The 19,964-nt window shown below is 52.4% G+C and overlaps 8 protein-coding genes across 8 annotated transcripts; 5 read left to right on the forward strand and 3 right to left on the reverse strand.

The window, feature by feature from the left end:
• Nucleotides 1–4,153: 4,153 nt before the first annotated feature.
• On the forward strand, nt 4,154–5,432 carry BO94DRAFT_554994 (glycoside hydrolase family 16 protein; the record flags this gene model as incomplete). The annotated part of the gene is made up of 4 exons (XM_025613758.1): nt 4,154–4,250; nt 4,303–4,861; nt 4,922–5,291; nt 5,334–5,432. 4 exons carry the CDS (start codon nt 4,154–4,156, stop codon nt 5,430–5,432), a joined length of 1,125 nt encoding a protein of 374 aa, XP_025469544.1.
• An 850-nt stretch (nt 5,433–6,282) lies between these two features.
• On the reverse strand, nt 6,283–7,528 carry BO94DRAFT_461482 (MIP/aquaporin family protein; the record flags this gene model as incomplete). Its single annotated transcript, XM_025607928.1, has 3 exons — nt 6,283–6,453; nt 6,563–7,136; nt 7,224–7,528. The coding sequence occupies 3 exons, from the start codon at nt 7,526–7,528 to the stop codon at nt 6,283–6,285; spliced, it is 1,050 nt and encodes a 349-aa protein (XP_025469545.1).
• A 1,385-nt stretch (nt 7,529–8,913) lies between these two features.
• BO94DRAFT_622617 (glycerol kinase) lies at nt 8,914–10,879 on the forward strand (the record flags this gene model as incomplete). Its single annotated transcript, XM_025617091.1, has 5 exons — nt 8,914–9,047; nt 9,098–9,436; nt 9,508–10,079; nt 10,128–10,294; nt 10,349–10,879. The coding sequence occupies 5 exons, from the start codon at nt 8,914–8,916 to the stop codon at nt 10,844–10,846; spliced, it is 1,710 nt and encodes a 569-aa protein (XP_025469546.1). The 3' UTR covers nt 10,847–10,879.
• A 252-nt stretch (nt 10,880–11,131) lies between these two features.
• Nucleotides 11,132–12,882, reverse strand: BO94DRAFT_554997 (cytochrome P450; the record flags this gene model as incomplete). The annotated part of the gene is made up of 3 exons (XM_025613759.1): nt 11,132–12,029; nt 12,088–12,652; nt 12,723–12,882. 3 exons carry the CDS (start codon nt 12,880–12,882, stop codon nt 11,132–11,134), a joined length of 1,623 nt encoding a protein of 540 aa, XP_025469547.1.
• Nucleotides 12,883–13,489: 607 nt separating this feature from the next.
• On the forward strand, nt 13,490–15,504 carry BO94DRAFT_564541 (mRNA-binding protein NAB2). The gene is made up of 2 exons (XM_025614431.1): nt 13,490–14,152; nt 14,216–15,504. The coding sequence occupies exons 1-2, from the start codon at nt 13,722–13,724 to the stop codon at nt 15,267–15,269; spliced, it is 1,485 nt and encodes a 494-aa protein (XP_025469548.1). The 5' UTR covers nt 13,490–13,721; the 3' UTR covers nt 15,270–15,504.
• A 61-nt stretch (nt 15,505–15,565) lies between these two features.
• Nucleotides 15,566–17,846, forward strand: hem14 (oxygen-dependent protoporphyrinogen oxidase). Its single transcript, XM_025607261.1, has 3 exons — nt 15,566–16,080; nt 16,138–16,818; nt 16,883–17,846. Exons 1-3 carry the CDS (start codon nt 15,739–15,741, stop codon nt 17,672–17,674), a joined length of 1,815 nt encoding a protein of 604 aa, XP_025469549.1. The 5' UTR covers nt 15,566–15,738; the 3' UTR covers nt 17,675–17,846.
• A 359-nt stretch (nt 17,847–18,205) lies between these two features.
• On the reverse strand, nt 18,206–18,868 carry BO94DRAFT_461964 (putative RNA binding protein Pym; the record flags this gene model as incomplete). Its single annotated transcript, XM_025607955.1, has 1 exon — nt 18,206–18,868. One exon carries the CDS (start codon nt 18,866–18,868, stop codon nt 18,206–18,208), a length of 663 nt encoding a protein of 220 aa, XP_025469550.1.
• A 161-nt stretch (nt 18,869–19,029) lies between these two features.
• BO94DRAFT_533274 (cytochrome b-c1 complex subunit 9) lies at nt 19,030–19,795 on the forward strand. The gene is made up of 5 exons (XM_025611301.1): nt 19,030–19,280; nt 19,348–19,367; nt 19,459–19,524; nt 19,594–19,642; nt 19,698–19,795. Exons 1-5 carry the CDS (start codon nt 19,269–19,271, stop codon nt 19,758–19,760), a joined length of 210 nt encoding a protein of 69 aa, XP_025469551.1. The 5' UTR covers nt 19,030–19,268; the 3' UTR covers nt 19,761–19,795.
• The last annotated feature ends 169 nt before the right edge of the window (nt 19,796–19,964 follow it).

Raw genomic sequence — 19,964 nt, forward strand, 5'->3', positions numbered from 1 at the left:
GGGGGAATGACGACAGGTGGGGGGCGGGGAGGGAGATGGAGGGAGAGGCGAAAGATTGAAAAAGACAAAAGAAGGGGAAATAGATGAGTAGGGGAAAGAAATAGAGAAACTCAGAGAACCTCCAGCATGGATAAGTCTGGCGATGGTTGAGGCGGAGGGGAGATCGAATGGGTGGTGGTGGTGGTTGTGACGGTCGGCGGGAGGAGTGAACCTGCGCAGAGTTGGAAAGGCGTTGAGGCTCTGACCACGAGCGCCCGCTAAACCGGACCGAGCAGCAGCTCCCTCCCCTTTGGAGGGGGCGGTGGTGGACCGCTGCTCGGAAGCTACTGTAAGCTCCCTCCCATGATGTCAAGATCCGACTGGCCTGGTTCCCTTTTGCTCCTGGAAAAGCTCGTACCAACTATTGGGGCAATCTCCCGATACAGACTGACTTTACGTCTCCGGCGTGGACAGAAATCTTTATTATTAAGATTTAGACTCCCACGCCTGCTCCAAATCCACTTGCTAAACCATTCACGTCTCTTTGGAGTGTCGTTTCCGGGGAATGCATGGTCCGTGAGGATGTCCGTGCTTTTAACAGGATACATACACTACAGCAGATAAGCACAACTAGTCGACCAGGCTCCGATGCGCATCAATGCCGGGTTGCCTGGCAATTTCGAGGGCCAGGGCCGTCTGTCGGGGACTTTTAGTCACCCCTATTTTCGACGGTAAAAGCGGCAATGGCTGGATGGGAGCAGGTGATACTTGGAAGTTTCAGGTGTCCGGGACAGGTGTTTTACCAGCCGACGGAGTATCTCTGACCAACACTTCCGAGCCAGATAATCCAATGAGATCCATGGTCATCCCACTCCAGACCAAGGAGGCCTGTTCTCGATGAGCAATTGTGGCGTTGTGCTGATCCCATCCCTGGTAGACAGTCAATCTTCCCCTGGGGCAACATTCTATAATTTCTGGGCCCTGGGATTGGTGACTAGGAGGTTGATCTAGGAACATATTAGAGAGGTTGGAGACATATCACGGCCGATAGTTTTAAGGGATAAAGATCCGAGCAAGCAGGACCCCCACTGGTACAATCTCGCACCATGCTTTTTGCCTTTGCGCTCTTTCCCTTTGAGAATTCCGGATTCAATCTACAGGTCCATCCAGTTGTGGGGGGTAGCGACTCTGCCCGACTTAGAGGAAAGGAGGTTTGGGATTTCCATTGGGTTCCCAGGTGGTCATAAGAGTTGTGCGAAAGGTGCTGTTCGAAACAATCTTAGGGCATTTCAAATGTTTTCTTCTTCACTTATTATTTGCTCTTTTTTCTCGGGCTTGCAACCAAGAGCCAAACTGAAAAAGGAAAAGAGAAGAGAAGAAAGGAAAAGGCTAGGTAATTCTCTGGATAAATATTCTTCAGAAGCCTAGATGACAGGTCCTATCTTAATAAGTTTTGCCGAGGTGCTGATCAATGGCACATCTGTACAAAGGCAGATCCGGCACAAAGAAACTATACCAGTAGTCCCAAGTTGGAAGTCCCAACAGATTAGCTGTACCTTCAAAATTGAATTGTGACTATCGTTATAGTTCTGAAGCCTAATAGCCAAAGTAATAAATGCTATCCAAACTCTACTGGATGTCGGTTATATTACTAGTATTTTGCTGATTAAGTTTGTTCGCAAAGAACAATGTGTTCCGCACTATATATTTTGATGAGAACTTGAGCCAAGGATCACCAAACAGCTTCAAGATTACATATCTTGACTTTTGGATTTAACTTTTGTGAAGTACAATATAGCTTGGTGAATCCCTAATATTGAAGCTAGCATATCATGCAAACATATAAACAGTTCCAGTGCTCTTTACATTTTCGGCCAACGACTTACTCATCGTACGTATGGCAGACCAACGGGTGTCATGATAATCTAGAAAATTCCGACAATTCTCCGCGAGGGCAGTCAGAACTTGACGAATGACAGTATTGCACACTGCCACTGTAATAATTTAGATTCGTCCACGGCAATGGCCCATAAAACCAGACATTTAGTATTTTAAAAACATCGTATCTGCATCGACCAAGGTTTTAGTAGTCAAAGTTTCATAGACATCCTCGTGGTTCGAAGATAGCCCATTCGCATAAAACCTGACACCAGTCAGAGTAGATATCGTGCATTTTTTCTCCCTCGAGGTCGCCAAAAACGCCCCCCCCCCCTACTGCATCAGAGACAGTGGACTGTAATGTGGGGATTCATTTAAGCTTAGATTTTAGCCTACCTGCATACAGTACCTGCTTCATTGCATGATTGCAAAGGGGCCCGCGAATGCCTCTGACCTGGCAGCCTAATTTTAGCATGCAGGTACACCCTTGTCCTCAATCCTCTTGCTGGAGGGTGGAGGCGCGTTTTCATCACCGGATCGGAAAGGAGCTAGTCGGTTTGATAATTCCAGAATGACGCCTTACACATCCAAAGGAACAGGATATCGGGGACAGAGTTCAAAGCAGCCGGGGTAGTTTGACCTGGAACGGTTAGAATATGGTCCTTCAGTGACGTGAGCAATTTCCCTGACTTCATTGTACACAGGAAGTCTAAACATGTGTTGCTGCATAAAGTATATTTCTTTTCATTCCTTGACATCATCCGATGTACTGTACCTAAATAGATCGAATTGCATTATGTTAAAATTCTACAGGTAGCCCCCAGTTGCGCGAGGGGAGACGGGTACGCTCGTGCGGTCCACTTGTAGTTTGCAACGGTGTCGGATTGTCTGTAGATGAATCGAAGCCTGCTTATGCCTGTGATATATATCGGTGGGCTGCTTGGGTGTGCTTTGTCAATGTCTGGATTGCCAACATTTTCCTGCAATGGCTCCGCTAGAAGCCACGACAATCGGCCTGAGCTCAATGGCTCAACGGGATGATGCAATAAAAAGGCAAATGGGATATGTTCTACTCTCATCCATGAATAGGACCCGGGTAAACAGGGGTATTTTCACAGAGTTTTGGTATGACGGGAAATCATTGGTGAACAGGCTTTTACCATGAAGCGGTCTCCCGTCATGGGATGAGGGGTGGTAGGGTAGCGTGTGAGCAAAAATAGGAACTGCTACTTCGTAGGAAGACCCACGAGCAAAGGCTGCGAATGAGAAATTGTTGTGCTGTGGTTCTGGATCACCAAGGTCTTGGATACTGGATAGGTGCCTGATAAAAAAGAGGAGGCTGGGGGTGGAGCGGACAGGCGGTGATCCCATCGGCCCCGTCGAGTGGCGGTTGATGCTATTGTTGGAAGTTGTAAGTGTAACAGCTGCACTAGGACAGTTGATGGATGCATATGACACGAGTGGAGGGACGAAGTTGTAAATGTACCGTCTCAAGGATAACGGCATGCCACATGTGTAAGGTATGTATGGGAGTTCCCTAAGTGTTTTGGTTGGGGTTTGGACCGACGGTTAGTAGGTAGCTTTCTACCTAGCTAGTAGGTAGTACTTGGGTGGCCGTGCCGCCCGAAATGAAAGAAAGACCCTGAAGTTTTCAACATCAACATTGCCACCTGATCCAAGGAAAAGACTTTTCCCCTTGGATGCGACTTGCGACTAGTAGTACTAAGTAGTACTAGGATGTACTTCACGATGATTATGGTCGGGCTAATTCATTTCCTGAGGTCGCATCTCGTACGTAAGGTACAGTCACCGTGAAAGGCTCGGAGCCAATCAGCGAGGCCCAGGAGCGACCCGGTGCCTGCCCGATCGGGCATAATGGCGATGAACGGCCCCGAGATGAAGCGTCGGAGAAAGCGAGGAGGCTGGTCCAAATCCATCAGTCCTACCTCCACTCCACGCTGAGCCCGGTGCTTTCCTCCGCCGCTAATCTTGCCTGTGCCTTAAATACTACGACGGTGCTCCTACCGCTCGAATGGCTGCTTTGAGTGTGACCTCTCTCCACCGCGAGCTGCACCTTCCTGCTCGTGATTGTGCCGGCCGAAGTGGACTTGCATCCGTTCAGCAAACCGTACCTAATCCTAGCACCCTCGCATCTCAGTTCACCCACATCTGCTGCTAGGTGGCTTCCCATAATATAAGCATCATCTTGTTAATCGATATCTGTCCGCTCCTCTCAGCCTGTGCTGTAATTGCGGTCCACATTGTATCGTGATTCAGCAACGTATCTAGTTCCACCATGAGACTCCCACTCGTTGCCTCGACTCTCGGTCTTCTCTCCGGCGCAAGCTTAGTCGCAGCGCAGACATATACCAATTGCAACCCACTGAAGAAGAGTAAGTATCGAGTACGTGTGCTGGGTGACATGCATTACTAATTTTTCTCAAGCGTGCCCCGTGGACCCCGCACTGGGGAAATCGGCCAGCTATGACTTCACTGAAGGGAGCTCGTCCGACTTCACGGCAACCGGTAGCCCGACATATGGTAGTGATGGTGCCGAGTTCACCGTCGCTAAGCAAGGAGATGCCCCGTTGATCCAGTCGAACTGGTACATCATGTTTGGGCATGTTGAGTATGTGATGAAGGCTGCTCCCGGAACAGGCATTGTCAGCAGTGCTGTCTTGCAGTCGGACGATCTGGACGAGATAGACTGGGAGTGGCTTGGAGGGAACGACGAGCTCGTGCAAACCAACTACTTTGGCAAGGGTGACACCAGCACTTACAACCGTGGAGCTACCCACAACGACCCCGGGAATCACGACGGCTTCCACACTTATACTGTCGACTGGACGAGTAACCAAATCGTCTGGCAGATCGATGGCACAACGGTTCGCGTGCTTACACCCGAGACTGCTGACTCCAACCAATACCCCCAAACCCCAATGGTAGTCAAAGTGGGAATCTGGGCGGGAGGAGACCCTAGCAACCCACAGGGCACGATTGGTGAGTACTCAGTCATCACTACGGCTATGCGAATGGACAAACGATGTGCTAATATCTGTATCAGACTGGGCCGGGGCGTGACCGATTATAGCGCGGGTCCCTACACGATGTATTTGAAGTCTCTCAAAGTGACCGACTACTCGACCGGTTCATCATATTCATACGACAATGAGAGTGGGGACTGGACATCAATCACCGCCAACGGAGGCAAAGTTAATGGAAACATCGGCGCCGATACCATGACATCGATTCAGTCTGCCCCCACCGTGACCTCGACGGTTGCCAGCATTCCTATTCCTTGGAGTGGTACTCATCGTGAGACAAACACCTTCACAACGCCGGATGTTTGGCCCTGGGTTGCCACAGGATCGTCGACATCAATCCCATGGAGCTATTCCGGCTCTGGCCAAGCCCAGCCGCCTAGCGCGGCTTCCGTGAGTGAGCATTTCCTACCACCATATACGATGGTCTCAGAGACAGTCGCTAAATCGATCTCCGTATCTATAGTCTTTCTCCCGGTGTATATCAGCCTCCTCGCAATCTCGGCCGGTTTTATCCTCCCCTTCCGGCTCTAAAGTCATTTCGAGGACGCCTAGCTTGACCCCTTCCCCGACAAGTCTTGCAAGCCAGACTACCACCACGAGTGCGGCTAGCGGGACAACGGCCACGGCCACGCCTTCTTCCTCTACCACAGCCGAACATGCAGCCCCTACAGTGAATGCTGCAGGAACCATGTACTATATTCCCATTAGCATGGATATTTTGAGTGTGCTCCTGAGTAGCGCACTGATCATGTTCTGATACGACGCCTTGCAACGACCGTCGATATGCCTTATTCCGCCGATGATTTATGCAACACCGTTACCAGACGACGATTATGTGAAACGACACGACGACTACCGAACATGACCTTCACGAGGACGTGTATATGGATGAACGGCCCCCTTTCCTTTTTCTTGTTTATGATAGAGATCTTCATTAGCTATGTACAGCATTGGTTAGGCGTTGGTTCCCGAAACAGGCGGGTCAGACGTGCTCACTGGATGCACGTGCTGTAACTTGGGCTATTTTAGCGGCGTTGGTAGTGCTCAACTAATAATATTACTTGCACAATGGTTTTGTGGTATCACGGATGAAATGGGTATCGAAGTTTTGCGATGATAGAATTCCCCAACTAGACCAAAAGAGATACCTCTTAGGTTAGTGGAACAATTCAAGGGGAATAGGTTCCAATATGAGACAGTGACTGATATTATCGTGATTCAACCAGGTCTACTAGGACGCATAGTGCTGTAAGAAAGCTCTAGTGATAGTAGATTAATGTGCCATTTTGGCCCAGTGTTCCTAGCAAGTGCATTATGAGCAAGTCATTCTCGACCCCAGATGTGCCAGGCACTTATCAGCCAGTCATCCATCTGACCCTTCCTATGCCGGACTGTGGGTCTGCGAGGCTCCCTGCTTCTGCCGGAGAGGCTTGACCAACCAACCCAGACCCATATAGGGAGTATTCACGACACTATCATCCCCAATATAGATGAAGGCATCATACAGCCACCCACCAAGGGTACATCCAACAAACGGTGCCACCATAGGAACCTAGAACAAGTTAGCATCCATCCAACCATCGATCCATAAATATATCTAATATCTCTCAGCACTACCACCATCACCACCCCCCAAAAAGAAAAAAACCAAATCCATATACATACCCAAAAATACCCACCCCCGCCCTCCACACCTCCCCTCCATACCCCAACCAAAAACTCACCAACCTGGGCCCAAAATCCCTCGCCAGGTTAATAGCATACCCGGTCTCCCAACCAAAACAAGCCCCGATACCAAAAACCACAAAGAACATGGCCAACGGGAAGAGTTTCTTTCCTGTTTCTGAATCGCCCCCGAGATTGTGTTCATCTTTTAGAGCGAAGATCAGGAACATTAGTATAGCGCTAGCGAGGAATTCAGAGAGGAATTGACTGGCTTTGCTTAGGAAGGGGACTGGGTAGGTGGCGAAGATGCCGGCTGTTGCTGTTGTTGTTTCTGGGGTGGTGTTGGGGACGGTGCGGAGGTGCGGACCGCCTTCATAGAGAGTGATTGCGGAGTTGTAGTTTAGGTAGACGATAGCGGAACCGGCCATGGCGCCAAGGATCTGGGAGAGGGTATATAGGGGGAGGTAGGACCAGGGGAAGTGACGGAGGAGGCAGGAGGTGAAGGTTACGGCGGGGTTGAGGTGCGAGCCGGAGGGGGTGGAGGTGTAGATTGCTAGCATGACGCCGAGGCTTTTGAGGGGGGAATGGGAGATGGGTTAGTTGGGTGGGTTTGGAGGCAGGGAAGAGGAGGAGAGGGAAGAGGAGGTGAGGACATACGCCCAGCCCCAGGAGATGGATTGGTAGTTGCCTTTTTCGCCGTGGCTGAGGAGGACTTGGGCTACGACGCCGTCGCCGAAGAGGAGGAGGATCATGGTTCCGAGGAATTCGGAGATGGCGGCGCGGATGTAGGGGCGGGATTTGAGCCATTGGAGGGTGGTGGGTTGGGTGGGTGAGAGGGGATGGGCAGTGGATGGAGATAAAGTGGTGGTGGTTGTGGTGGTGATGTGGTTTTTGTCGTTGGTTAGGGTTGGGGTGTCTTGGTCGAGGGAAGCGGAGGTGGTGGGAGTGCTGAGAGTGGCCATGGTGTGCTGGATGGGGGGCTTGGAGAGGATGAGCTTGGGGTTGGAAATTGGAGGTTGGAGTTTGTTGTCAAGGGGCTGATTCTGGATATAGATAGGTAGAATGAACCGATGAAACGATATGCAATGCATGGCCCGGTGCAACATGACGCGGCCGGATGTGTTATAAATATGGGGTTACACTCATACTAAATGATATCACGGCCTATTACTCTGTTGGCTGGGGAATGTCTGGTCAATAGGGCATTGTCTTTCTGGTTCACTACTCAGGGAACAGGGAATGAATGAACAATGGCACTTGTTCACTCACATAGGTGAAATGGGGATCGGATTCAGCTGATGGAAGGTGGTGGAAGAAGCAATACTGCAGTGATATCCGAAGGTCCGGAGTATACTAGTCTTCCATACTGAGGGGATGTCGGTAGTGTACATAGAATCCCAAGGAGCACAGGAGGATCTCGTCTAACATGGACGTCTTGGCTACTTGGTCTTGCAAGCGTGAGAGGACAGGATATAAAGGACTTGCTGCTCCGAGACTACAAGATAGAATCCTCGAATCCGATAGGTATAGCATCCACCAAATAGGAGTGCATTCTTCAGCATCTTTCGCAGCCGTGTCACGTCTGGGCCTGTGTGGTAGTATCGAAAGACGATGGAAGTAGGCTTGATGTTGGACAGGTAAGCACCTGACAGTCCAATGCCAGCAGGGCTAATGATTCTGGCTCGCATTGCCAGGGAGCCCAACACAATCGTCCACTCCTTGATATGGCATCACTTTTGCGGCTCTACCAGTGGCCATGGCCGTCTGCGTCGAAAGAATCCGGAGAGCTGAGAGAGGACCCTGGGACCGATGCTGGTGAAGCCGTGGTTCCTGGTCGGACCGGCAAGCCTCACCCGGATGGCGCTCGCAGCTCTCCCCCGCACATTCTTCATTCACCTCCTCGATTTCTCAGTCAGCGGCGAGTGCAAGTGACAGACCAGCCGCGCCGAGTTAAAAGAAAGATAAGACGTCTTGTGGCTGTTGCCGACGCACGTCAGTGGCTGTGGTCAGCTGCGATCGAAACTGCTCGTATTCGGCAGAGGCCGTCAGCCATGAGGGACTCGGGCTGACGGAGGGTCTGGAATGCTGCTCAGAGATGCGTGCTTATGTCTGTAGTCGGGGGAGTAACGTTGTTTATTCCTGGTCAGCCAAACCCCACTCTGTCAAAGGGATGCTGTCACACAACATGTCGGATTCCTCAGAGTGAAGAAAGATAGTGAATGCCTGAGACAAACTGACTCCCGGCTGGTATCCCCTCTTCAGGTCCTTTTCTCACTTCATCCCACGTCGAGTCTGCACCTCTCTTTCCCCTCGGGCTGTAAGTCTCACTGGCAAGACACATACTGCTATGGATCTTCCTCAAAGATATGTCGGATCTATCGATCAGGGTACGACAAGTACCAGGTTTCTCATCTTTGATCGAGATGGAAGCTGTCTTGCATCTCATCAGGTTGAGTTCGAACAGATCTTCCCTCATGCAGGGTAAGGTTAACCATATATTATTGCTTTGCTCACAGCTCACGCACTGGCAGATGGCATGAACACGATCCACTGGAGATCGTAGCTTCCGTTGAAACATGCATCGATGGAGCGGTCAGAAAGTTCGAAGCCCAAGGCTACCACCGGTCTTGCATCGAGGCAGTCGGAATTACAAACCAGAGAGAAACCACGGTGGTTTGGGACATTGTGACCGGACAGCCACTGAGAAATGCCATCGTGTGGACCGATACTCGATCCCAGGAGATCGTCGACAGGCTGAAAAAGAAACCCGGGGCCTCGAAGCTGCAGCAGATCTGCGGCCTTCCACTCTCAACATACTCCTCTTGCTCGAAGCTCCTCTGGATGCTTGAAAACAACCCGCCATCAAAGAAGTATATGAAAGGGGCATGCTAGCCTTTGGGACCATTGACACATGGCTAGTGTATTGTCTGAATGGCGGAAGCAAAGGAAATGTGCACGTGTCGGATCCTACCAACGCCTCCCGCACAATGTTCATGAACCTGGAGACTCTTAGATACGATGACTATCTCCTTGACTTCTTCGGTATTAGGGGGGTACATTTTCCCAAGATTGTCCCATCCTCTGATAAGAATGCATATGGACACCTCGCATACGGTGCTCTTGCTGATGTTCCCATTACAGGCTGCCTCGGAGACCAATCCGCAGCACTCGTCGGCCAAAAGGGCTTCTCTCCCGGCATGGCAAAGAATACCTACGGCACCGGATGTTTTCTGCTATACAATGTTGGCGAGAAGCCAGTGTTTTCTAACCACGGTCTCCTCGCCACTGTAGCATATCACTTTGGCGGAAAGCCAATTTACGCTCTGGAAGGAAGCATTGCCGTCGGTGGGTCGGGTGTCAAGTTTCTCCAGAACAACCTTGAGTTCTTCAAGGAGCCCAAGGAAGTAAATGACCTGGCCCTTACCGTGAAAGACAACGGTGGCTGTGTCTTTGTCACCGCATTCAGCGGCCTTTTCGCTCCATACTGGATCGACGATGCCAAAGGCACCATATGTATGACCATCAACCTTTTCTAACGCCTCCCACTCTAATCATGTCCAGTCGGAGTCACTCAATACACCAAAAAAGGCCATCTTGCCCGCGCAGTCCTAGAAGCAACCTGCTTCCAGACAAAAGCTATCCTCGACGCCATGGAGAAAGACAGCGGTCATGCACTGTCTGAATTGGCAGTTGACGGGGGAATGAGCAATTCGGACTTGGCTATGCAGGTACGGCCTCCCCTCCCACTTCAATATCACATACCAACTTCAGAAACGCTATAGATCCAGGCCGATCTGATCTCCATCCCTGTCTACCGCCCTGAGATGCGTGAAACCACCGCCCTCGGGGCCGCGATCGCCGCCGGTCTAGCCGTTGGGATCTGGCACAACTTCGCCGAGTTGCGGGATATCAACCGCGCCGGTGGATCGGTCTTTCTGCCGGAGATCAGTCGCGAGAAGAGTACCGAGTCGTTTGCGCTTTGGGAAAAGGCGGTTCGTATGAGCAAGGGGTGGGTGGGGAGTGTAACATCAAATGGAAAGACTAACCAGACGGGTAACGGTGAGGTTGGCAAGGATAACAAGGTCGTGGAAATTGGAGTGAAAGTGAATACCGATGGTGTATCGTTGAAAATTCCAGCTGACGGTGTATTTGTTGATCTCGAAGATGCAGACGAGGAGGATCTGTATTTGGAACTTCGACGCGTGGAAATTATGCAGAGGTTGAAGAAGCTCAGGAAGGTTACTGGCTGTTTTGGCAGGGGTAATGGTTCCAAGTGTTAGGGCTTAGTTCGGTTGGGTGTATGTGGTCTGAGGGAGCCGAGGTTGACAGATTGATTGATTTCTAAGAAGAAATACGGAGCGAAGGGATGAGGAACGTAACGCAATGTCATTTGTTCATACCAGACGAACTCTTGCCACGTAGAACACGAACTAAACACAAATCATCAAAAGTCCACCACATTCTCCCTATACACATAACTCCAGGCTACAATCCGCCATATACATACCCTTCCTTCCTCAACAACAACAACCCTACCTAACCCTCCCTCTCCTCCTTCACACCCCTCATCCCCATCCCCATCCCCATCCATCCCCACCATCCTTCTCAAATACACAATTCAACTCACACCCGGGATTGAGGGTAATCTCAAACCTCAACCTCGGATCCCCTCCCACCTCCACCCCATCTTCCCCCTCAGCCCTCAAACTCCCATAAACCTGCAAAATCCTCACAAGGGTATACCCCATCTCGACCAACGCAAACTGCTGCCCCAAACAAATCCTGGGCCCGCCATTAAACGGCAAAAAGCGCCACGGCTTCGGCGTCCACTCACCCATCCAGCGCTCGGGGATCCATTTCCCAGGATCAAAGTATCCTTTTGATCCGGGAGGCGGGTAATGTGCGGGGTCACGCTGCATGAGCATCGTACTGTAGACGATCCTCGTGTTGGGACGGATTCCGATCGGCTCGCTACCCGTGGCGCCGCCGCCGGTGGGGAGGGTAGTGTGGGTGAGGGCATAGCGGACGTTGAAGGGCACGACAGGGTAGAGACGGGTGGTTTCGTTGAGGATGGCGGTGAGGTATTTCATTTCTTTGAGGTCAGTGTAGGTGGGTTTCTGGCAGGAGGGGCCGAGGCCTAATCGGGTGGAGATCTCGGTGCGGAGGTGAGTTACCACGGTGGGGTTGCGGGAGAGTTCGTATAGGCAGAAGGAGAGGGTGATTGCCGTGGTGTCCCGACCAGCGAGGAGAATGGAGATTAGTTGGTCGCGGAGGACCCGAGAGTCCCGGGTGAAGTGGGAGAGGGCGTCGAGGAAGGTGTTGGGTTTGGGGTTGGAGTTGGAGGGGTGGTTGTTGTTGGTGGGGGGGAGGGAGAGGACTCGGTCGATGTAGGGTTGGATGAAGTTGTTCATGGTTTGGAGGTTTTGGCGGAATTGGGTCCGGGAGAGGAAGAAGTTGAAGGGCCTGGGATGGGAGGGTTAGTGAGCAGGAAGAGGGAAGAAGCAGGAGGGGGTAGATGTACCCATAGCGGAAGATCTCGCCCTGACGATGCTGCACGTATTTGAAGGCTTCGGCGAACGCGGTGGCCGGGTTCTGTAGGCTGTTGGTGCCCTCGCCGAGAAGGTAGTCTGTCGCTGCGTCGAGGGTGTAGCGCAGGAACAACGGCGTGATGCCGACGGCCTTTTTGTCAGGGGTCCCGGCGAGAAGAGGAATGAGATGCTGGATGTGCTTCTCGAAGAGTTCCGTATCCACAATACGGTCCCTGGTGAACATGGGCCGGATGAGGTGTCGCGAGGTGGACCAGAGTTCGCCGTCAGTGACGAAGATACTATCGCCTAGGAACTCTTTCCAGTCGCGGTGGAAATCCTCGCCTTTGCCAAAGTCCGCGAACTGGCCGGTAAGTAGGGCTCGGATGTTGTCGGGGTCCGTGGTGATAATGGTCCGGTTCGAGATGCCAGCATCTAGTTCGGCGGTTTGGGGATGATGGATTGTCGAGGCGCCTTTGGCGTTTGCAATGACAGCCTGCCAAAAGGTGAAGTCCTGACAGTTGCGGTTTGCTACAATAGAGTTGTAGATATGGTCAATTGCTGATATATCAATGTCAGTCCATTGGTATGAAATGGGGGGCTGTGGGGGTAGTCGGGGGGATATACAGACCGTATGGCAATCGAAATCGGACGCGAGGCGCCCTTGCACCCAGACGGGAGATCTCTCGAGATACTTGCAGTTTGCGAAGGAGACACGCAAGGATGAAGATCCCCGCGAGGCAGACGGATGCCTTGACGGGGGTCATCTGGGCAACGAGAAGTTCGAGCATAGTGTCTATACTATGGCTTCTTGATGAAGTGAATAAATGTGAGCATGGCCTTGATGACTGAGGGGACAGGTAGGATTAAAATATCAGGCCTGATGACAGTCTGTAGCATCATAGCATGCAACATGACGCCCCGACCAGGGTCTGAGAGACTACCAGCCAGCCAAGCTGCAAACCCCGCAACTCGATTGCCATTTCGAGCATGACTGGCCCGGCCTGAGCATTGGTCGTGGGGTGATTGCCGAGCCCGAGGTACTCCAGGATGTGGAGGAGGGGGTGCATTGGCGAATCGACGCTCTATCATCTGATAGCGTCGAGGGCCGGCCAGCATCTCATGTTATGGAAGTCGAAGAGCCAGCATGTAGAAACGGCTCACACCGGGTGTCAATGCATCCGAACAATATGTGATTGTCCCATGTCCGGGAAAGGAAGCCAAGTGGTGACCAGGCCTGTCCATGGTGATTTGGGGACTCTGGTGACACAATGTGGATGGCATCGCGTGGGATACACGGACTGGCCAGTTGGTAGCTGCGCCACACTAGCACGTGATACACGTGGCGCGGGTCTTTCATCATCGGCGAAGCAAAGTTCCTGCGATGGACGGACCTCTCCTCAAACACCCCCTCCCATCTTCTGATTCCTCGGATTTTGCATATCGCGCCTCGGTCTTGTCCCCGGTATTAGATTTTGATTCTCCAGTCTTGCGACTGGTCTTAAAAGGGCTTTGTTGGCTCAAAGGCGCGGCATTTGCGAACCCCAGTCCCGTCCCCTACAATTCCTCGCCTCCCATTTTCCCATTTGCGTCACTTGCAATCCACCTTCAGCGCCCGCGCACTTTGATCATGGCCACCATGGTCGCAGCAGGGACTCCCCTCGCGGAGGCCCTTGGTCATGTTATCCCACCAAAGCTGGTCGAGATGGGCTGGAGCTCCGACGGTGGCGACGATTCAGCTCTGACCGAGTATGTGATCTTGATGCTGGTCAACGGCAAGACCCAGGAGCAAATAGCGGGCGAACTCTCCAATGATCTCCTTGGTCTCGGCGAAGGCGACACACAAGCCCTCGATTTCTCCAGGTGGCTGTTCGAACAGGTCGAGGTTCTTAACCACCAAATCAATGGCGGGGGTGCCCCGGTGCCCAACGCGCCTGCCTCTGCGCAGGCAATTCCATCATTTGCGGATCAGGACGCCACCGCTACTCAAATGACCGGCTTCGATGGTAGTGTGCAGGATACCGATATGAGCATGGGTGATGGAACCCCCGGCGACTCTATGTGAGTTATACTTTCTCCTACCCAAATGAAATGGCGATCCAAGCTGACAGAAGAAAAATGCAGACCGACGGGTCCGAAGGCGATGCGCAGTGGTCGTGGCGGCGGACGGGGTCGGATGCTCAACCAAATAAATCGGACGATGGACCGTGGGGACTCGGCTTTACATAGAGTCCGTGGCCAAGCTGGCGCTGGTCGGATCAATTCGCACGGCCGAGAGCATGGAAAGGGACGTTTCAACCAAAATGGAGGAGCCAGGATGCCCGGTGGCCGTCAAATGGGGCAAATGGGCATGGGCAATATGATGAACATGACCCAATCCGATCAGATGCACCTCATGTCTCTGCTCGAGGAGCAAGCACGCATGATGGCACAAATTATGCCTGGATTCGTCCCCCCTGCGATCAACCCAGCCTTCCAGCAGAACGGATCGCCACAAGGCCGTTCCTTGTTCGATCGCGTCGAGCGCCAGCGTGGCCACCGGCATCACGGTAATCGCGGCCAGCGTCATAACCAGCACGATCAGTCTGGAGATGTTGATATGGATACGAAACCGGACCAAGGAAACCAGGATGAAAGCAATACCGACAGTGTGTGCCATTACAACCTCCGGTGCACCAGGAGGGACTGTCCCTTTGCTCACCAGTCACCGGCCGCCCCTGAAGGTGCCCCGGTTGATGTTTCAGACCCATGCACATATGGGGCGGCTTGTAAGAACCGGAAGTGTACTGGACGCCATCCTTCCCCTGCCGTCAAAACCGCACACCAAGCAGAGGAGCTCTGCAAATTCTTCCCCAACTGCGCCAACCCTCATTGCCACTTCAAACACCCCAGCATGCCTCTCTGTCGGAATGGGGCTGACTGCACCACTGAGGGTTGCAAGTTCACCCATGTCCAAACCGCTTGCAGGTTCAATCCTTGTCTCAACCCGAACTGTCCGTACAAGCATGCCGAGGGCCAAAAGGGCGCCTTCTCCGACAAGGTGTGGACGGCCAATTCACAAGAGGGCAGCCATGTGAGCGAAAGGAAGTTTGTGGCTGAGGGGGACGACGAAACGGAGGAGTTGATTAAGCCGGACACGGCTGGGGATGGTTCTCAGAGCCATGAGATCGTGACATAGTCTCCTGCGAGGGACTTCCCTTCCCTTGTTTCTTTGACGATATCCACATTCTACAATTCCCTTATGAGGCCGGAGAGATCTCTTGTATTATTTGGTGTGCGCGCGCATGCGGATGATGGTTGCTTGCTTGCTTGGGAGGGCGTTTAGTTGCGATCTAATAACTTTTATTGCTCATGGGAATGACAGAAAGAATTCATGGTTGTTTGTAAATAGAGTCTGGATATCATAAGCCTGCTTGTTGTTCTGCATGATCTTGATCCAGTAGTTACTATGTACTAATGTAGGTAGTAGTCGCACAGAGAACCATGTGATCACATGGTCCTGTATTGATGGGATGGTTCCATACCGTATCCGGCGGGAGATCTTAGCTCCGGAGTTTCTGGCAGCGACCATTATTCCGCTCCCGAGCTTCGTCTTCCGCTCTCCTGCTGAGTTGACTGCCGATACCAGTCATCCTTGAACCGTTGAGATGCGGCTACCAGGTGCTTCCAGCCGTGTACTCCGACAGGCACAAGCGCCATTGGCCTTCGCCCGCATTGTCCAAAGGCACGCTCTGCATACCAAACCGTTTGATGCCGCCGTCATCGGTGCCGGCATCACGGGCCTCACGGCGGCATACCAGCTATCGCGGGACCCTTCCTGCTCCAAAGTGACCCTCTATGAGAAGTCTTCCCACCTGGGAGGCTGGATCTCGTCCGAGAAGATTCCTGTCCCCGGTGGGGGCCATGTTGTTTTTGAATATGGTCCGCGGACCTTGAGGCCCGCGGCTCCCGCATCCCTCCCCATGATGGACCTAGTAAGACGACGCAATGTATCCATATGAGCAGATGTGAGAAGCTATGACTAACCAACCCGTGGCTCGCTGCAGCTTGGGCAGCTGGACCTATTGGGGGAGGTTAGATCGATCCCAAAGGACCATCCCGCATCTACCAATCGTTATATCTACTACCCCGATCGTCTCGTCCGTTTGCCATCGGTCCGAAAAGATGGAATCATCCATACTTTTATCAGAATGCTCCAAGAACCTATGTTGCGGGACATTGCGTGGAGCCTCTTGACCGAGGGCACCAAATTCCGACTAGAACCCGAGGGCTACTTGCGAGACGAGTCGATCGCGGATTTCTTATCGCGTCGGCTTTCATCTAAGGTGGTGGACAATGTTGTTTCAGCGGTCTTTGCTGGCATTTTCGGGGGCGACATATATCGCCTGAGCGCAGAGACCGTCCTCGGTAAAGTGCGGTTGCTTGAGAAGGAACACGACTCAATAGTCGTTGGGATGTTTGCAGATTCCCAGGCATACGACAAAACTATGGCGATGGACGACTTTTTGGCCATTGAATCGGTTGATCTGGAGCAAGGCAGGACTACGTCAACTTTTAAAGTCCTCAAAACCTTAGGTTCCACTTCCAGTGTAGTCACAATGCAGGACGGTTTGGGGCAGATAACCGACACCTTGGCCACCCGGTTGAGAGAGTCCGGCAAGGTTGAGATTGTATCCGGTAAGGAAGTTACGGCAATTAGCCAGGACTCAAAGACTCGGGACCTGACCGTGAGTGTGCATACGAATAACCGCTCCAGTGCTGAAGAAGAATTGAACATTAACATGGCGTTAGATCGGCTTCGGGAGGGCAGATGCTAAAACTCACAACCGTGTAATTGCCACTCACTCACCTTGGAATCTCTGTCAACAGCTCAGGAACACGAAGGCGGGGCAGAGCATACCTTCCGATACAATTCAAAATCTGACAGAACACAAGGACTCCGTGACAATCATGGTCGTCAATCTGTTTTACACCGAAGAAAACCTGGTACCGGTCGAGGGATTTGGATATCTTCTTCCCAACTCGGTTCCCTTTGAACAGAACCCCGAAAGGGCTCTGGGAGTGATCTTCGCGGATCAAGCTAGTGTGGGACAGGACACTGCACCAGGAACCAAGCTCACAGTCATGATGGGTGGCTACTTGTGGGACGGCTGGACTGAAGCCGATTACCCTGATCCTGATACAGCTATACAGATGGCTCAGACTTTGCTCCATAGGCACCTGGGGATCACAGCTACGCCCGCCGTGGCGCGCTCTCGGCTGCTGCGCGATGCTATCCCCCAGTATACAGTTGGCCACTTGTCCCGCATAGATAGACTCTCCCAGTCAGTTCGGCGTGACTTTGATAAGCGGCTGACCTTGGCTGGCTCATGGTACGGCACTCTGGGAATCGGTGTAGTAGACTGTATCCGACAGGCCTACCTGGCTTCGTCGTATGGCGTCGGATCCAAGAAGCTGGGCCGTGGAAAAGGGCCTCGTCCTTGGACGAAATACGACTACCACCACTGGGAGTTGGAAGGTGGCATAGTCACCTCTCCAATTCGGTTTGACGGGGTTTCCCCTGACGAGCGCAAGCATTTTTAGGACCTATCACCCCGACAGTGATTTTCTTGTAAGATACAGGGCAAGATGCGAGCATCCGATGTACAGAGGAATTAAACAAAAGCTTCACAGGAATACATGCATTTGTTGCCCAGTCGCTACGAAGAGCTAAATATGAAACAAAGATGATTCAAGATCGCCACTTGTATCTTCCCTCCTTGGTTTGCCATGTTCTGTCAACGACCACGGATGATCTATGCCCGCACAAGGGCTTTACGAATTACCGTGGCGAGATTTCTGCGAGACTCAGAGACGCAGTGAATCTCTTGACATATTTTGGCTTTTATTGCCGAGCAAGATGAGCGGATCCCAAAAGGTTTGATCCATGGGCCCTTGCATCTGTCATCTGGATTGGTATGCTTCAGCAAACAAGTCACAATGGACCCGGGCAGTGATACCTTCGGTTGTCGATGCAAGTGACCATGCTGGCCGTTGGGGGGCGCCGTCAGAAAGCCGGCCAGCGAGCTCGAACACCAAAGAAGTATGTTGACTTCTCAGCTTCTTTGAATTTGTCTATTCCTTCTCTTCAGAGGCTTCCTTCTTGTCGCCATTTGCGTCGAACCCGAGAACATCGAGCTGGCGGACTAGTTCCTGAATCTTGATCACCTTCTCCAACTGCTCTGGTAGCAGTGCCTCTCCCTGGTTCTTCTTGTCACGTAGATCGCGAGCTTGTCTCAGTTTCTTCTTGAGGCTGCGGGCCTTTTTCTCTTTCTCCGCTTCAGGATCAACCGCCTCCTCAGCCTGCGCTGCGGTATTCTTGGTCCCGTTGGACTGCTTCTTGCCCTCATCAGGTGCAGCGGCGCGCCAGTTGTGGATCTGAGTCACGTCCTTGCCATTGGTAGCAGATTCCTGTGTCGCCTTGGCTTTTCTTTTCGCTTCCCGGCGCTTCGCATTCTTGTTGCTGGTCGCACTGCCAGCCTTGTTGGCCGACGCGTCTTCTTCATCCTTCAAACCGTCAGCGCCGATTACCCCGCCTTTGCCGCGGTTCTTCCACGCCTCTGCCGCTCGGTTCTTGTACAGTTCCACATCCTCAGGGGGGCGGTATCCCGGTCGAACACGGATCTCACGACGCTTGGAGCCATCCGCGCGAAGAGACGAGGGGATGTAGCGTTCTCCGGTGGATTCGTTCGTGGCAATCCCGGACTGGGTGACCGAATTAGGCTGGTTGGAGGCCATTCTTTAAGTGAACTGTTGAGCCCGTCGGACGACAAGTCAGCGTGCTTGGAATGATCAACAGGTAGCTCCGTAGTAAGAGGCGTTTTCCCCTCTCCAGATATTGTAACGTGGGTTCGCTGGAACTGAATCCGGGGCGAGTTGTAGGAGGCGTTTGGCGGCTCGAAAAAAGGACGAGAGTGGGTGTGAGGGTGAATGAAGCCCGGGGCGGCCGTCGGGAGGCTCTGCGCCAGTGGTGTTCCGACTGGCCAATCAGCGGCCCGGTGATTCCCGCTGTTGCTTTTCGCGGCCGCCAAACCGAACTCGCACCCGGTTGGAATCTTCAACCTCACCTCGCCATCCCCTTTGCCTAGCTGTCTTGCCTCGCTCCCTCCCTTCTATCTTTCGATCCACAACCGTCACAATGGCCGGCGCCGTAAGTGATTTACTGGGCTGTGATGCGTGACCGTTCAATGGCTAACTCCAGGGTGCTCCCCGTCCAGATCGCTTCCGCTATCTACCAGCACGTCTCCCTTTCCTCCGGATCTTCAATCCGGGACCGAGCCCGGCTACAGAATGGACTTGCTAACGACAGGTGCTTAATCGATCTATAGGGGCCTCTTCCGCCGCAATGCTGTCTACCTGACTTCCATCTTCGCCGGTGCTTTCGCATTCGAGCTGTACGTTTCTGCTATCGGGATGCTTCGGAGACAATCGCTAAATAACATTTTTTTTTTCTTTCGGAATAGGTCCTTCGACACTGCTTCCAACAAGATCTGGGATTCCTTCAACCGTGGTGTATGTTTCCAAGCCCAGATCTTTCCCCACGAGCAATGCTGACAGGTTCCTGTAGCGCCAATGGAAGGACATCAAGCACCAGTATGTCAACAAGGCCGAGGAGGATGATGACGAGTAAATATGGAGACCACCGCTATGCCACAATGGAAGGAGTAGATCGATGCTGGGGGGAAGATATCCCGTCTCATGTTATATACTACCGCCGAGTGACGGGAGGGGAGTGCTATAATTCGGGGTGTTTGTACGAAATAGAGTCCCAAGAACCCATAACCTTTTCCCACAGCGCCTCCGGATGATTGTGCGTAGCTCGACCACTTAGCTC

This window comes from Aspergillus sclerotioniger, assembly GCF_003184525.1.
Source record: "Aspergillus sclerotioniger CBS 115572 chromosome Unknown BO94scaffold_8, whole genome shotgun sequence".
NCBI lineage: Eukaryota > Fungi > Ascomycota > Eurotiomycetes > Eurotiales > Aspergillaceae > Aspergillus > Aspergillus sclerotioniger.